Below are 17,733 nucleotides of genomic sequence, written 5' to 3' on the forward strand. Positions count from 1 at the left end.
GCCTCCTCTTGTCCACTTCCCTGTGGCCGCTACAGACGTGCTGCTGGGCAAGCTTCAGGCCACCACATGAAGTACCGCATCTCCCCACCCGGTGGAGAGCAGCCTTGGGCAAAGGCAGCGACTTCTTAGAGTTTGCACAGTGCTGGACGCAATCAGAGAAACATGGAAAAGCAGCCTTGCTAGGGCACTACTGCCTCCTAGGCCAAGGGCGATGGAGAAGTGAGGTATCGGGAGCTCTGGGTATGCCAGGGCTCCTGGGAACACAGTTGAGGATTGTGCTACATTTCATTTTCAAAGAAATGCCCCAGGAGGGCTCAGTTGTCTTTAAAACAAAAACAAAAACAGAGGCTGCTGGTCTCTCCCAGGCTGGCAGTAAAGGAAGGGCCGGCATGCTTCCCCGGTTGAGGGTTGAGCCCCTGGGAGAGTTAGCTTGACCCCAGCACTCCGGGCACCGAGACCCCAAGGGCAGACCCTTCCGGGTACCACCACCCCGACCTCCCTGGAGCTTCTCTCGGCTCTGCTTCCTTCCCATAGCATGCTGGCGTTGCCCGGGACCTGCTGAAGAGGTGATGTTCAGAGCCTGGTGGGATGAGAGCGCCTTCAGTTCCTCCCCAAAAGGATCAAATGTCCCTGTCAAACCAAGACTTGGCCCATCTCCTAGAGAATGCTTCCTATCACAGAGTCCCATCTCTGCTTTCCTTGTAGGAAAGGAATCTGTTAAAAAGTGGGACAGGCTGAACGGGGCAGAGATACAAGACGTATGCTCTGAGTCATTTATCACTGCCCCTGCCCACATCCCGGCATCGCTGCAGGGCCGCCCCTGTCCCAGCCACATCACACGGGATGACCAAATCCCATTCCTGCAGTCACTGCCACCTGCAGCAAGGGGTTATGTGAGGTGGCCAGCTGGCAAGGGAATTCACAAGGATCCAGTTACTTTCTGACCCAATGTCCTTCCCTCAAAGGGCAGATCGCTTCCAGCCCAGGCAGGAGTCACACTTGGGCACACCTGCTTCCGGAATGGCATCCAGCATGCTGAGAAGCAGAGCTTTAAGCACAGCCTCCCCGTCACATGTACACATTAGCCTTACACAACCCACACGAGTGAGCAAGCATCTAGATGGGATTACTTACTGTTAAGGAGAGTGAATTCCCCAAAATCGATTGGGGAGGGGGATTATCTTCCATGGAGGTGGGGGACAGCCAAGCGCCCATCTCTTAGGTAGTTTACAGCCTTGGACTGTAGGCAGGTCAGCGTGAGTTCCCAGCACATCAGCCCCTCCTCTGGCTACAGCATCCCCTGTGCTGACCCTCCTAAGAGGTGAGGGACACTCTGCTGGCAGCTCCCACATCTGGGAGCGACTCAATGCCACATCCGCAAAGGTCTGTATTGTAGCGGGTCACTGACACTCTCCACTCCAAATGGCTTTCACACCATCCGGAGGGTAACTGCTTTAAAGGCGCACATACCTCGAGCAAGATGAAAACAGCCTTTTGCAAGCTAGTTTCCTCCTTGCCCCCCAACCCATTAAGGCTTGGAGGCCAAGAGCACTTTGCCCCATATCTAGTGACATGGGAGGTACATATATACTCCCCAGCCAGAAAGGCTGGCAAGAGAACTTTGCTGGCCCCCACCTCACTCTCCTGCCTGCAAGGACACATCCTCAGTCCCGTTCAATATCCTCCTCCTCCCCCGAGTTGGCATGGAGGCCTCTTCACTGCCTTTCTTTGAAAGGTGAGTGCAGGACTCTGACTCCAGGGAGGCCCTGGGCTGGGATGGCTCTGTGCACCCCAGCTTTGGTGCAAATGGGATTCGCATACAGGCCAAGGCTCTTCAGTTACCCTTGTAGCTCTCTGCCTAGGCACTTAGACTAGAGGCATGGGCTGGGAAAGAGGCAGACAGAAGAGTCTTCCCTATCCCCTACCCATCCCCTGCCTCCTTCCTCCCAGTAGACATGGATCAGGGCTGCTTTGCCATCTCCCAGGCAGCCTCCAGTTCCACCCCACAGCTAAGGAGGGGAGGAACAGATGCAGCAGCCCAGAGCCAGCCTTCAGTATTCACAACGGCCATCTTGGGATCTGGCCCAGGCACTAGTCCCTCCAACAGTGTTCTCAGTGGTTGGTAGGAGCCCCAGCCAGACAAGGGAAGGGGGAGTAAAGCAGAGGCAGCTGAGATGCCTAGAGCAGGCCACTGCCTAGGGGAGCAGGACCCACTCAAGAAAGTCAGGGAGGTGGAGGAGGGGTGAGTATTGCTGGTACAGAGCTGGTGACAGAGGCACCCTTGACTGCAGAGCCAGGCTGCCCACAGAGCTAGGAGGCTGGAGCCCCGGTGTGTCCGGACTCCAGATGGGGTCTGGTGTCTACAGATGAGCAAAGAAAGCTGAACCCTGAAAGAACAGCTTCATGCAGCTAATCCCAGGTAAGACAGGATTCCTGACTGTGGCTCAAAACAAATTAACCTTAGCCCTCCTTCCTCCAGCAAGGAGCCGTATCTGTGGCACCTCTTACCACGCCATGTTCCCTCAGGAATAACCCCAGAAGGGGACAGGGCCACCCTTGATGCCCGAGAAGGCCAGCTATTTCAACCTCCTGGGTCCACTGGGGAGCTCCTTTGGTATGTTGGAACACTCCAGGGAGGAGAGGTCCCAGCACATCCTCTAGTGTGTCTGGCCAGCATCCTCCTCCCCAGACACCCTTCTCTGTCTTCCCGGGGCCCTGGTTAGGGCACTGAGTGAGCATGCTACATGCTGTGGAGTGCGTTCAATGGGTTGACCACCATCGTGGCCATGGTAGGGAGGAGAGACATAGGTTCCTAGATGGAACCAGGTGTGGTCAGCCGCAATGGATGCTACATTCCTCAAAAAAGAGCAGCAATGCTGGGAGAGGCAAAGAAAAAGACAGGACAGAAAAGCAAGTGGAGACCATAAGACAACAAGGCAGGGACTAAGCGAGGCCCACCGGTGGCCACATCCCCTATTGCCACCCCTGGAGACTCCATGGGCAAGAAGTGTCCGAATGATGCTCCTTTGGGTTCTTTCCAGCAAGATACAGAGATGTGGACTATATAGTCCATGAGATCACCAGGACTGATTGTACACAGACAAATGGACAGATATATGGACACACACACACATACACACACACATACACAGAGAGAGACACACAGACACACACTACAGTCTCCACTGCCAGCTGGGACGAGCCCAGTGGCCACAGGCATGCAGCAGGGTAAGGGGTCCAGAAGGTCATGGAGACTATGTACAGGGGGTGGTGGGTCCAGCAGGCTCCCTTCCCCCAATAGCCCCTGGCCTCTTGTCCTCATCGAGGTCCTTAGGAGCACGAGGGGCTGGTGGCACTCTCCAAGGAGGACTGAGACAGGCGCCTGGTGAGGGATCCAAGTGTGGAGTCGGCCACAGAGGATGTGGGGAAGAGTTTGTACCAGCCAGTGACCACAGCACTCAGGTCCAGCTCGTCCAGCATGATCTGGGCCATACCCATGAAGCACTTGTGGTCCATACGGCCGTAGTCTCCCCAGACGATCACCTGGCAGCGGTAGGAGGAAGAGGGAGGGACTGAACCTCCAGGCCTGGGCAGTGGGCCCGGGAACCTATCAGCTTCACCAGGCACAGATGGGAGCGTCAGAATTAAAATGATTTGGGTGTGTAATTCCTGAGTGCTTGCCTGGGACATGGCAGACTCTATCCTATGGGCCATGCATTGTCTGAACTGTTGCAACAAGTCTCTTTTTCTCCTGTGGCCCAAAAGATCTAATTAACCATTACAATGCCCCACAGTGATCTGCGATTAGATCCTGGGTGGATCTGGTTCTACACCTTTCAACACCCCAGGGAGCAGCTCTCCATGAGTCCGGGGCCTGGGTCACAGCTGCAGTCCTGTTGTGGGCCTTAATAAGCCCCTGGCCCAGCCCTGACTGTCTCCATCTGGAACTCCAGAAGGAAGCAATCACGGCAATGATTTTTCAAATTTGTTTTTAAAAACAGGCAGGCATCTGACATTGGGCTTCTGCCCCAGAATCCTATGGTTTGTAACCCCGTGGGCCCTTACAACAGAACCATCACAGCTCAGAGGAACAGCCTGCCTCAGTGGGACTAGCTGGCTGACTGAAAACCTCAGAGGTGGATTCCTGAAGGGGATTATGGGACTTCAGGCTCTTCCCCTGCTCCCAAGTGCCCTGAGGTGAGCAGCTTCCTCCATAGTCGCACATGACAGTAGACCTGAGTCTCCAAAACTCAGTCAGAAGAACCTTTTCTCTTTTAAAATTAATCTCAGGTGTTTGTTACAAATAAAAGGCAAGAGTCCTCAGGCAAGACAAACCAATAACGGCCCCCACCCCGTTTTAACTTAGTGAGCGGCTGCCCATGTGCAAACTCTTAAACAAAGTTTTAAATTTGTATGTGCGTACATAAATGTGGATGAAGATGCCCCGGAGGCCACAGGCACCTCTACCTCCTGGAGCTGGAGTTAGAGGCAGTTGTGAGTCAGCCAACATGGGTAATAAAAGCAGTTCTACGAGAACAGTGTATGTTCTTAACCTCCAAGCCCTCTCGTCTCCACACACACCACTCACAGTGAGTGTCGAGCAGGAACTTGAACTCAGGACTGAGCTAAGAAAATCATGTAGGCCTATGTGAGCTCAGGTTCCTCTATAGAAGGGGCGCAATGAGACAACCCCTTCCCTTCCCACTCAGCAGGAAGATGCACCAACAGTGTCCCACTGTCAAGGAGCTGGGATGAGAGTCACCTGACGAGGGCCCCTCTAACCCCTCAACTGCACAGCCATCTCATCCTTCGGAGGAGGCCCTGCCTGCTCACCTGCAGACTGGGGAAGTTACACCTCCTTTCCCAGGATCCTCTCTGAGGAAGACACAAACCATTCTAGGAAGTGCCTAGCCACTCCCAACCCCCAGTGAGGTTCAAAGCACTGGTTCTCCTGCCCATCTGTGAGCTGGGGAGCTAGTTCACCACACTCAGAACCCTAGGAACTGATGGGGAATGAAGGCATGAGTTGTGAAAATAAAAAGAGGGGGAGGAGAGAAGGAGAAAGGGGGAGGAAGGGGGAGAGGGGTGGGCCAGATGCTCAGGAGAAGTGCTTGCCACAGAAGCTGAAGGACCTCGGTTCAATCCCTGAAATCCATGCCAAGGTGAAAGGAGAGAACTGACTCCACAATAGACATGTACCCCATACATGTGCACCCCACACACACACACGGATACAGAAGATATAAATTCATGCACCTGGTTCAATGCTTGACCAGAACTTGAGAGTCTGCCCTATAAACACTGACCTGCAGAACCTTGCCTTGGGGCCCCTCATCAAAGAGCAAAGCTTGCTGGTACAAGGGATCACAAGTCTTCTTGGCCACCTTTGTCTTTTTCTTGGCCACACATGCCCCGTTCTCCAGCAGGTAAGCCTTGATATAGGTGGCTGAAAAAGAAGGAGTGTGGCTGGGAGAGGTGCCATAGCCTGCCTAGTCTCCACCCTCCAGGAGGTCCTGGTGGGGAGTGGTCGAGCTGGCTGGTGAACCCAGCAGACAGAGATGGCCGACTGAGTCTCCTTGCCCCATTCCTGACCCATCTAGGGCTCACCAGCCTCCCACTGCTTTAGGCTACCGGTGAGCCGAGGACTGGCTAGCACCCCATCCCTGCCAGAATCCTTCCTCATATCCCCCAGCTGCTCAGACTCACCTGGGAGGGATTTGGAGCCTGGTTTGGGGGTCAGGCCCCGAGCTTCAATCACTTCTACCTCCAGCTGGCCACTCCGGTCCATGATGGCAATGTGCACATCTCCTGCAAGGGAAAGAGTGGACGCCCAGGTGAGGTCAGATGGGGCAGGCTGGCAGGATGCAACAGAAACATCAGTCTGCAGGGGGTGCTGCAGTGCCCCGGGAAGGGAATATGATAGCGCAAATGGCACATGTTGAAACGGCTCTCAGGAGAGCACTTCAAACGGACCGAGGAACACTGTGATAGTCTGTGGGGGAATGACCTTCAAGGAGCACATGCTTATGTCATAACTAATGGCCGCCAATTTCTCGACCTTGCATGGTGGACAAGGGGCTTCTGCCTCACTCCATAGAACAGGCCAGTCTGGGGCATGGAGTACACAGCAGCCCTCAGCCAGTCTCTTTAGTATAGGTCAGACAGATACCAGAAGAGTATCCAGGCAGAGAGAAGCTAAGCTATGAGCCTGCCTAGCAAAACAAGCTGGGCAGGTCTACACACCCTGCGCGAAGACAGCTCATAACCCACTCCAAAAAAGGCAAGGGATTCGGTCATGCTGTCTTCCAGGAACTCTCAGCTTTGCTCTCCGCGGGTGAGCAAAGTTTAGAATTAGACAGTAGTGTTTGGAACTCCCTTCAGATAGATGTAGAATTATAAACCTGATCTGGGTCCTCCTCCCTCCAATTAAATGGGTGAGACTGAGTTCAGTCAGTCATCGTGTTATTACTGTACCTGCACACTTTGGGGGCAGGAATTCACCACAGTCAGACATACCCTGAAATTTGTCCTTCTCACTCCAGTGGTTCCTGACCACTTAGGCCAGAAGACCAAAGGGTCTCATGCCCAACCATGAATGTATGCTTGTTTTTCCCAGTCTGCGACACAAGGGGGCACCACACACAAAATATTCCAGGTTCTGATGGGTTCGTTATTAAGGCTGGCACTTTGCAGAGTGCAGGGAAGGGCCTAGGACTGAGCAGGCTCTAGGCTTGAGCAGGCTCTAGTTCCAAGCAAAGCCTTGGGATTAAGCAAATCTGATACCCAGGGCTGGAAGAGTGGACCCTGACTCTCTGAGCATCCTTGAGACCCCTCTTTCGAAGAAGAAAGGGGAGTACCACACAAAGAAGCCTGGCATAGAATCCTAGCTCCATTTTCTGCTTCTGCTGAGGATCAAAGGTCAAGCACCAACAGAAGCAGGCTGAGTAGAGACATCTGGACCAGGTTAGACTAATGGGAAAGCCTGCCTGGCCAGGACCCGAAAGCGCAGGGTTAGGGAAAAGATTTGCTAAGAGGACCCAGTGTGGGCTTTGAGCACTTCCTAGCTGCCAGGAAGAGATGAGAAAATTACTAAAGGTCCCTAGGTGCCAGAGGCTGACGGGAGGAGCCAGTCCAATTAGCCACAGCTCCTAAGGAGAGCATTAAAATGCTTTATACAAATTATCTAACAGGAGTGCAAGAAGGGGTGTTGGACTGCAGAACTAAGCAGGAATTACTGATTCCATCTTCCGGGTGAGGAAACAGAGGCTCAAGGAAGGCTAGAGAAGGTAAATCAACATGGGCCAACACTGTGACCCTGTTCACACAGCAGGGGTGGGAGACTGCACTGAGGGAGGGGTGAGACAGTCTGGAAAAGCTGCTGCTGGCCAGTGGTCCTTCCTGGCACCCAAGGAAGACACCTGCTGCTGCCTCTGCTGCTGCTGCCTTGGCTCTGCCACCCTGGGCCCCAGAGTTCCTCCTTTCTACTGTGCTGCTCCCCCTCCCCCACCCCCACCTGTCCTTCTTCAGCAAGACTTACCCATGGGGGGTGTGGCCAGTGTCTGTCGCCCCACTATCTGGGCTGGGCCCAGGCCATCCAGAAAGTCACTGAACTGGCTTTCAGCTCCAAGCCGTGTGGGGAAAATAAACCTGCAGAGGGAGAGGGCATGTGAGGTAGCAGGTGGGCTGGGGTGGGGTGGATGTAGAGGCCTTTCACCTGGGGTCCTTGGGTCTCAGTTTCTCCTCTATACAGTGTAACTGTACCATGCTAAGCGGGAGCGAACATTTGTCATTCCTGCACATTGAAGAAAAAAATGCTTCGGGCTGTGTGTTTCAGACAGCCCCACTGTGTACTTCCGGCTGACCTAGAATTCACTGTGAAGCCTAGGCTGGCCTCAGACACATGACAATCCTCTTGCCTTATCCTCCCAAGCCCTTGGGTAACGAGTATATCACAAAGTCTGGCTTGGAGAAAGATACTTTGGTGTCACTGAGGACGATAATGAAGATGTTTAAGGCATTTGAATCCTTAAGCCTCAGTTTTGTTTGTTGCTTGTTTTTTGAGACAAGTTCTTGTGTATCCCCCACCCTCATGACTTAGCCAAGGATGACCTTGAATTCCCAATCACCTACATCTGTTGACCTCTAGGATTACAGGCATGCACCACCATGTTCAGGGTACGCAGTGCTAGGAACAGACCCCAGAGCTTCATGCATGCCAGACAAACATAACTGAGCTACATCCCAGCCAAGCCCCAGAGTTCTGAAGCGAGCCTTAGAAGGCAGGGTTTGCTGGACACGTGCGTCCTCACAAATCATGCCAGTGCCAAGAATGAGAGACTCTCACTGTCTGGAGTGAGTTCCAAGAACTCAGGTTTGATTTCTTTTTTTTTTAAACAAGAAACTTAAAATCCAAGTCAATAAGGTGAGGTGGTGCTCAAAACGGCAGCAGAGACCAAAATAACCCAAGGACGGGGCTGAGATGAATGGCAGGTGATTGTGGGTGGTCTAGGGCTGGAGGGGAGGGGCCGGAAATAGTAACAAGAACAACTGACAGTGATTGAAAGCTGGCCAGCTGCCAGCAGTGCATCGAGCGTTCCACGTGCCTGGTAGCATTAATCCTTACAACCAGTCTGTGTGGTGGGAACCATTATCCGGTTTTTTACAGATGAAATAGACATTTGCAAAAGGGAAGAGTCTGGCCTGGTCCACAGCAGCTGACAGTGCTCACTGGGGGAAGGGGAGGGCTGGGCAGCTGGCACAGGGAAAAGTTCTGGGCACTTGAGATAACAAATGACAACAGCTTTTTGCTTCTGTTCCATTGCTGCTGCTGCTGCTGCTGCTGCTGCCTCCTCAGGCCCCGGGGTTCCGGGTATGGCCAACAGGACAGCTTCGTTAGGGGCCACAGTGAAGTAGAATATGCTGGTCTCCTAGTGACGGCCATGAAAGGTGGGTCAGAAAAGAATCCTTATTGGACAATTTGGAGTGCAGTTTGTCACTGGTCAGTGACAAGCAGGGAGCAACTGGTTTGTGGGGCAGAACCTGTATTTCTCCTACAAGGCTTATCATCCACCAAGGAAGAGGTTTCAAGGCATCTGTCTTCATTAGCCATGATCGACAATAGCCTGGTGCCGCTCTTTGTGTAAGACTGGGGGGTGGGTGTACATGTACCCTGTGTGTGGTGGTGGGGGACTGGGGGGTTACATGTACCCTGTGTGTGCTGGATTTATAGGTGTGACCACCACGCCCGGTCTTAGTGTCACATTCTTATGACAGTGAGACCTCAGAAGAAATAAAGAGATGTAGACTCAAAACTCAGAACTGGGGTGGTGGTGGTGGTGGTGATAGTATACAGTGTGGATTTTGAGAATAAAGGTTATGGAATCAAATGACCTCAGTGTAAACAATGACTTGGGCACCACTTAAGAATTGTGCCCGTGGGTAAAGAGCCTCTGCTATTCAGAGAGGGACCTCAGCCTCCTCTCTTGTTCATGGGGACACTGGCGTTACATATTCACTAAGGGAGAGTGCAAGTATTAATGACCATAGCACTTATTTCCATGCTAGAAGGTATGGTGGCCATCTGTCTCTATCGGTTCTGCATCTGTGGATTCAATCCACCACAGACTCAGAATATGAAGGACGGAGTTGTCCATACTGAGCACACACAGATTTTTCTCTCATTCCTTAAACAATACAGTCTAGGCATGGAGTTGGGGTAGACACATAGAATACCAGGATACTCAGGATGCAGAGGCAAGAGAATTCTGAATTCTGGACTCGAGGCCAGCCTGACCCATACAGTGACCTGTCTTGCAAGCATCTCCACGGCGTTTACTGAGAACCACAAGTGATCTGGGGAGGACGCCATGTATACAGGGGGATGCCTACAGGTTGTATGCAAACATTGTATCAGTGCCTTTATGGGATCCTTGGGAGGTGTGGGAGCCAATCCCACAGGGATGCCAAAGGCTCTGTACAGCAGTGAGAGACAATAACTGAGTATTAAATAAGCCCCGGGATCCTGAGACTGGAAATTATAGGGGCCTGATGAAAAGGCAGCCGAAGAATCCACACACTCCAATGTAAAACAGATCTGTGGCCTGTGTCTATCTAAGCAGTGGCTTTCAAATGCTTATTGCAGCTCGAATGGGCAAAAAAAGAGAAAAAAAGCCTGCTCAGGCCCAGCCCACCATGACCTACGTGGGCCCTGGATAAAGAACTCACGTTCCTCAGGCGATCCACCCTCGGCACCGGCTACACCTGCATTATCTATTTCTTTCTCTAGTGCTGCTTTTGACCCACTATAGTGATGTTTTTTACTTCCTGCCTGTGAGTCACAAGGTAAGATGTGACAGTTTTAAAAACATGGATCTAGTCCAATTTTCTTCTCTAATCTCCAAGCAAGGTGATTTATAAAGATTTCACACAACTAAGCCATGAAAATGGGTTTAGGCTTAGAAGGAATTTAGGGTCACAGTTTCCTTTCCCCTGGAGCATGGTGTTCAGCGGAGGGGAGGGGGTGGTGATGGGAGGCAGGGGCTGCAAGTTCCTTCCTGAGATTAAAGAACAAAAGATGTGCCCCAGGGCCTCTGCGGTGTTCTGTTGGGAGCAAGGTAAAGCCCTGGAACCCAGGGACAGAGATCTAGGAGAGGGGGCAAGGGAAGCAGGGTAGGGAGGAGGGGGAGGAGGAGGGGGATGCAGATAACTGGCTGGAAAGCGAATGGGTAGGTGCACGCACGTGCCCTCGGAGCTGTTGCTGTTGGTGCTCCCATCGGTAGACTCCCGGCTGCCCTGGCGGGTTACACGGCTCCGCATCTCCACGGCAATGCCCGTCTCTGTGCTCCGTCGAATGTTGCTGCGCAGCTTCTTGGTGGCCCCTTCTGGGGTCCCCATCCCAAGAAGAGAGAGGGGCAAAGGTCAAGACATGGCCCAGGCTTCTCCAAGAGTGATTCTCTGAGCAGAGGTAGGTGGGGACTTGCCGAGGCTGGGATACCACTGAGCTGACCCCAAAGCTGCCCAGGACATGCTCTGTGCCCCAACAGAAATACGATTGGAAGAGCCCTGTAGTCTTGGGGCCCTCACCATCCACTAGGCTCCCCCGTCTCACCTTCCTATTCTGTGTCATCCTGAACCCCAAAACTTAAGAGTTGCTTCTTCTCACTTCTGGAAAGTCTGTCTGTTCTAGGATTTCCAGATTTACTTTCCCTCTTCTGGATATCCTACCAGACCCCAAGCCCCCTCTCTGCTGCTCCATTAGAAGTCTGGCCATTTAAAACTTGTCTTCCCAAGGTAAGTCTGAAGAGGGGAGCAGCATGAGGTCAGAGTGGGGTGGCTGGCCTGACCAGGACTGGGGTTAGATTTGAGAAGATCCACAGCAGAACCACCCCTTACCCTGCCTCTGAAGCTTCTATTCAGGGGCCCCAGCCCCCTCCTCAGCCTGCCGGGAAACAGAGGGCACTTTCCCTCTCTGAGCAGCACACCAGCCTGCCTGGGTTTCCATGGCAACCTCCTTAGCATTGCCGTGTGGTCCCTCTAGACAGCTCTCCTCCTGGGCGGGGGTGGGGTTGGGGGAAGACAGGCTGGGGTTCTGCAGGGACTCCCCTGCTAAAGCTTGATTGCTGAGCAACTCGATGGGGAGGGAAGTGGCACTCAGATAGGGACTGTACCAAAGGGGCCGTTTGATGCCGCCAGTCACAGGCCCAAGAAAATTGTTAGCAGAGTGGCCAGCCAGAGTGCCTAAGGGCAGAGTAGTGGCACATGCATCCCTGAGGTCAGCCAATGGGGAGCTGAGGAGGGAATGGTCATGTCTGTAGCTTAGGAAGGGGAGGCCTCTATTCTTCCCATTCTGCCCCACTTACCCTTCAGGAAGTCCCCATGGAATGAGAGAAGGCCAAGGGGGCAAATTCTAGCAGACAGGGCAGTGGTGGGAGGCAATGAGAACAGGGGACAGTGTGCCAAGGAATATGGCTTCTAAACTCAGTGTAGACTATCTAGTCTAGATAGCTAGAATAGCTAGCATATCCAGGAATCATTGTCTCACACGTATGCATACACACACACACACACACACACACACACACACACACACACCCCGACACACACATTTTAGCTCGGACATATTCTCTTACACAAACACGCAGGAGTGCTGACTATCATGTATGTGAATATAATAACTTCATGTATGATATCATGTCATACACAGTCACATAGGCCCTCCAGGTCTTGCATGGATACAGTGTGCACTGTCAAACAGGTTGTATAGATGTGATCTTTACTATCTAGAATTGAGCCCATCTACTCACCACACATAATGATGTCCACCCACCCATGTGGTGTGACCTACCATGGGACTCTCTCTGTCCCTGACTCCTAACTGCCGAATCCCCTGTATCCCAGTTAGAAGACAGATGGCCGTGGGGGCTGAAAGTCACCCTGCCTCCCCCTCACATCCTCACCCCCTCAACACACGCTCTTTTGGAGCCTGGGAAAGCTCTGACCCATTTGGAAGTGAAATTACCTTCTTAGATAAGACTTGCCCAACCCAGTAAGCACCCCGGGGTGGGGGACTCCTGAAGGGTCAGACATATGTACTTCTCTAGGCCCCTCATTTCACTAACGAGGAGATGGGGTTCTGATGCCAGCGAGCTGGGGCTAGCCAGGAGGCCCGCAGACTGCCTGCCTGCTGACATGCTACCCCCCTCCTTTCCCAATGCTTCCTCTCTGGGAGTTGTGACTCAGCAGAGATTAGACTCCTTCATCCTCAGTTCTAGGGGGAAAGGTCTTGTAAACTCAGAGAGAAATCCTCCCACTGGCTTGATTCCTGTTCAGCCGAGGCTCCTGCTGAACCAGGGAATGACTATGGTACTTCCCTCTAGAAAACTGGACCAAACGGTTGCAGTAATTCAGTGTTCCCTGGAGAAGGCTTCCAGGAGCCATTCTCTCTGTGCCATTACATACAGAAGAGGGGCAGCCGTGGCCTGCAGCTACACTTGTTGGCCTCTTCCACAAGTCCCAAGCCCCTGACAACTCAGCCAGCTCAGGAAGGAAGAGCTCTGTCCTTGGTACTGGATATTTAGAAGGCGGTTGCTTCAGCCCAGCATGACCCTCTGTGGATTCAGCCTAATTAATGTTGGGCCAGATTTTACTTAGGTCCTAGGACCCCAAAACTCCTCACTCTTCATTGCTCCCACAATTCAGATAACTGACAGATCTCAAAGGAAGTTGGGAGAGAGCACCTGTTGGCTCCATTCTGCTGAAGAGGAAACAGCCCTGACTGGAAAGGGACTTTCTGAAGGTTCCACAGAGAGCCATGGAGCCACAACTAGCCCTCTAAAGCACAGGGTGAGACTGTATTAGGGAAGCACAGTGATGAACTAGAAGAGAGCAGACAGGCAGGGGACCAGAGGGGCTGGTGTTACGGACAAGACATTGTGAATTGGGGCAAAGGAACAAACAGGATGAGGCGGGGCCACTCATGAACTAGGGAGCTAGGGTTCTTGCAAGAGAAGATCCAGAGCCCCAAAGGCTAGACCCAGGAAAGGGATTCTTCCTGATTCCCCACAGCCAAGTTCTACAGAGAATCAAGCCATTCCACTTGGGGCAACAGGGGTCCCCTTCTGGGATCTTTTCCCAGAGCAGCAATCCCTGGGTCAATATCCATGGTGAGGTGACCTCATACTTGTGATTCTCCCACCCAGGAGGATGCTGGAAGTTGAAGCATTGGCATACTCAAAACTTGTCACGCATGTGCACGGATGTACACACACAACACACACACACACACACAGAGAGAGAGAGAGAGAGAGAGAGAGAGAGAGAGAGAGAGAGAGAGAGAGAATAAAAATAAACCTTAAAGAAGTATCAACACTGCTGAGTGTCTCCCACGAGCCGGTCACAAGAGGCTGTGTACCTCTGCACTTCTATCTCATTCCCTGGTTCAGCAGGGCCTAGGCTGAACAGGAACGAAGCCAGTGGGAGGATTTCTTTCTGAGTTTGCAAGACCTTTCCCCCTCGAACTGGAGAGCTCTGTAAAGCATATATTAATGTCTTCGACAAACAGCAGGCTCGGAGAACTGAAGCAGCGTGCCTGAACTGTCCATCCAGTAAATGATGGGGTGTGGCCACAAAGGCCAGCCTGAGGTCATTCCCCAGGGACGTGCCTTCTCCTCAGGCTCTGGAAGTCTCATAGATGAATAAGTACATCAGACTGGATGACCTCGAGGGCCCTTCCTGCTATGATACTCAGTGATTAGATGATTCACAGGGACCTGCACTTGGAAGAACATCTGGGCAATTCCCCCAGCCCCAGCCCCTGAGCCCTCAGTTGTGCCCTTACATACCACAAAAACAAGGTATCCAGAGGCCTTGGCATCATTGTGTCTCCCCAAGACAGTACGTCTTCCTGCCACCTGCTCCCACCCCAGCCTGCAGCTGTCTGAAGCCACGGCAGATCTCTGCAAGGACTCCCAGTGACTCAGGCTCTGCCTTGGCCTTAGAATCACTTTGAATCTGAGATGTCTTTGAGTCTGAAACTGGATTCTTGTGCTTATACCACCAGACACAGACGTCTGGGGTTCAACACCTCCATGACCTCATTTTAATCCTTAGCTTGGTTTTATCCCAGCCTTCCTTGTCCCAGTCCAACTCCTCACCTCCCTGCTCCCTACTCTCAAGCCTATACTGCCCAGCCAAAGGCACTAATAACCCCAATACCCACTTCTTATCAAGCCTTTCCCTGAGCAGAAACCACAAGGGACCCTGAGAACTGGAAAAGACCATCCCCTGTGTTCTTGAAGATGGCTTTGTAAAGATCTATTTTAAGGTCTGGAAAAGCACCCCCAAATGCCAGCCCTGTCTTGATGAACGTCCTCTCTGGATGCTCCAGCATTCTACCCTTCCCCACCCCCGTCCAGCTGCCTACTTGAAGGTTTTTGGGGGAAGTTGTTACTCTGAGCAAAATAAGCCGGAAGAGATTTAAAACAAAGCCAGCTGGTGTCTGGACCGGTGCCACAAACTGAGGGGGTCTGGGTTGAGAGAGCTGGCTCCTCTGTGATGTGGGGACCACATGTGGCTCTGTGAGACAAGGTGGGTGTCCCTAAGTCTGAACATAACTGGAATTCTGTAGCCAGCCGTCGAGAAGGTATGTCATCTATCTATGAGGATGTATCAGCTCAGGCATATTTGTGGCTTTGTGAGGTACAGGTTACACACATCTAAGTGATGTGGGCCTTTTTGTCTGTTGAGAGAACCGTATTTTAGAGTTTACTGTGACCATGGCTGGTGTGATGAGTGACTGGTCCATGCTTTCCTGGGAATGTAAGGGGCACGCCTGAGCAAATGAACACTCTGGGTATGTCACGGCATGAGCCATGTGTCCGTCTGTCTCATGTGACTTTGCAACACCTGTGTATGACTATGTGCGTGTATTTGTGGGCTATTTGTCCTTAGGGGACTGAGAAATGGACGAACAGGATCAGGAGGCTGTGTGTCTGTAGAAGTGTGGGTCCCTTAGCATGGTTGTTTCTTATACATGTCCACGTCTGTGCATGGAGGCAGCAGCACATAAAGTGCAGGAAACAGGAAGGACAACTGGAGCTCGAGGCCGGACTCCACCACCTGCACGTGCAGGCTGGAGTACCTGACTTTTCCTCTCTGGGCTGTTACTGCCTGCTACTGAGAACCACAACATATCACACACACCGGCCCACACGGCACCCACAGATGTGCACCTCTTCTCAGTCTCTGGGGACTCAACGACAGCACACTCCCCTCCCACCCCCACTCCCCCCACCATTTCTTTGTGCCCACACCCCTCACCAGGCTGGGGGAGCTGCAGTGTGCTTTTGCTCCACTGGGTCAAGCCGACGATAGCCACCATCTTGGCGCCCAGGCTGCTGCGCCGTTTCTTGGCTGTGGTGGTCCCGGCCCCGCCTCCGGCTTGCTGGGATCCACAGATCTCACCGCTGATGCTGGAGCTCCTCACCACATTCCTGGAGGCCCCAGCCGAGGCTGGACCAGGCTCCCCGTTAAACATGGTCCCCAGGATGGCAGGGCTTCAGGCAATTCTGAGGGTGGGTGGGAGAAAGAAGGATTCCACATTAGGCCCCTGTGACTCTCCTGCAACCCCACCATCTCCTAGCTGTGGGAGCTTGGGTCATCACTTGGCCTCTCTGAGGTGGTAAGGATGAAATGAACAAATGGGTCTCCATAAATGAGGGCAGGGCCACTTGTCTACTGTGTCTGAGGCCTGGGGTGTGACCCCACCCCACCTCCCAGTGCTGCCACCTCAAAACCAAGGTCAGTGAGCTGGCTCCGTGGGTACAGTGCTTGCTGCCAAGCCTGACCCCAGTTCTACCCCTGGAACTTACAAGGTCCTAGGAAATCTCAACCTCTAAAAGTTGACCTTTAACCTTAACTATGCCATGCACATACTGCCACCCACATTAAATAAACATGTAATTTAAAATTTCTTAATATATAAAATAAAATAGGCAAAGTCCCTAGAGAACAGAAAGTGGGACTTTTAGTGCCTGGCATGGATGAGTAGCGGATGCCCATTTGGCAGTCGACACTGAGGCTGGGCTGGAACACTAAAGGTTCCCATATAAAGGCTGGGTGACTTTGTGACCAAATGTGTTAGAATTTCAGTAAACCCCTCAGCGAAGTAAAATTAAAAAAAAAAAAAATCAAAGCCCTCTTACTTCTCAGGGTAGCTGTAAGGATTAAATTAGGAAGTATTTGCAAAATTCAGAGAACAGTCCCCAGGCAGGTTGCTCTCCTATCAAGTGACAAGGACAAGGACAAAAGTCTGTGCAGTCTGAGGAACAGCTTCTCCTTCCAAAAGGTGCTGGCCCAGAGTCTAAAGTGGAGTCAAAAGTCACAGCTCCCCACTGCCGAGAGGCCTCACTGTGGGCATTTAATCCAGCTCCGTTTCGTGCTCTTACAAAAGAACTGGACTCGTGCTGTAAATACACGTTTCAGCCCTGGTGTTTTTCATCTCACAAAGTATCGTAAGCATTTCCCAATGTCATTAACACTTTGTATAAATGTTTCAATGCCACTGTAATCGTCCCTTGTACAGACGGCACATAATTGACTTAAATATTTCAATGCAGTTTCCTCTTGAATCTGATCCAAATTTCTCTCTCCTCTCTTTTAAATAAAAGAGACTGAAGCCAGGCGTGGTGCTTCATGCCTGTGATTCCAGCGCTGGGGAGGTGGAGGAGCAAGTCACCGGACTGGGCTACGTGAGACCTCGTCTCGAGCAAAACAATCAAAGGCCGAGATGAACGCCTTTCTACGCAGGTTCGGCTGATCGCCTTAGGAATGGACAGACTGGCGGTGATGGAGTGCGGGAGACTGCCGTGAAATACCCAGCCCTCTCCCTGCTGGCTGGCAGACGATGGTTTTGGCCAAGTGTTACCCTGCCTGTTGCTTCGGAGACAAATACCGATTCGTTTAAGGCCACTGGCTTTCTCCTCAGCAAGTTATTTGTTCCGGGAGTAGACATCTGACCATTGCTCAAACAATTCACCTGAGGAATGGTAGAGCCCCGCCCCCTCCTGACCCATCCCCATCCCAACCCGGCACAACTACAGGCAGAAGCCAGTGCCGCTGAGGACCACAGCTCACAGCGCAGAAAATATCAGGTCACACCTGGAGCCTGTTGTCCTCTGGTACTCAGCTCAGAAAGAATGTGTTCTCTAACTGGCTTAAGCCAGTTTGAATCAGTGT

At 52.3% G+C, this 17,733-nt stretch overlaps 1 protein-coding gene across 1 annotated transcript; it reads right to left on the reverse strand.

The window, feature by feature from the left end:
* Nucleotides 1-2,033: 2,033 nt before the first annotated feature.
* Nucleotides 2,034-16,063, reverse strand: Rims3 (regulating synaptic membrane exocytosis 3). The gene is made up of 6 exons (XM_032898993.1): nucleotides 15,817-16,063; nucleotides 10,739-10,880; nucleotides 7,538-7,647; nucleotides 5,707-5,808; nucleotides 5,307-5,446; nucleotides 2,034-3,543 (listed from the first exon to the last, which is right to left on the reverse strand). Exons 1-6 carry the CDS (start codon nucleotides 16,031-16,033, stop codon nucleotides 3,331-3,333), a joined length of 924 nt encoding a protein of 307 aa, XP_032754884.1. The 5' UTR covers nucleotides 16,034-16,063; the 3' UTR covers nucleotides 2,034-3,330.
* Between the last annotated feature and the right edge of the window lie 1,670 nt (nucleotides 16,064-17,733).

Source organism: Rattus rattus, chromosome 1, assembly GCF_011064425.1.
Source record: "Rattus rattus isolate New Zealand chromosome 1, Rrattus_CSIRO_v1, whole genome shotgun sequence".
Classification (NCBI taxonomy): Eukaryota; Metazoa; Chordata; class Mammalia; order Rodentia; family Muridae; genus Rattus; species Rattus rattus.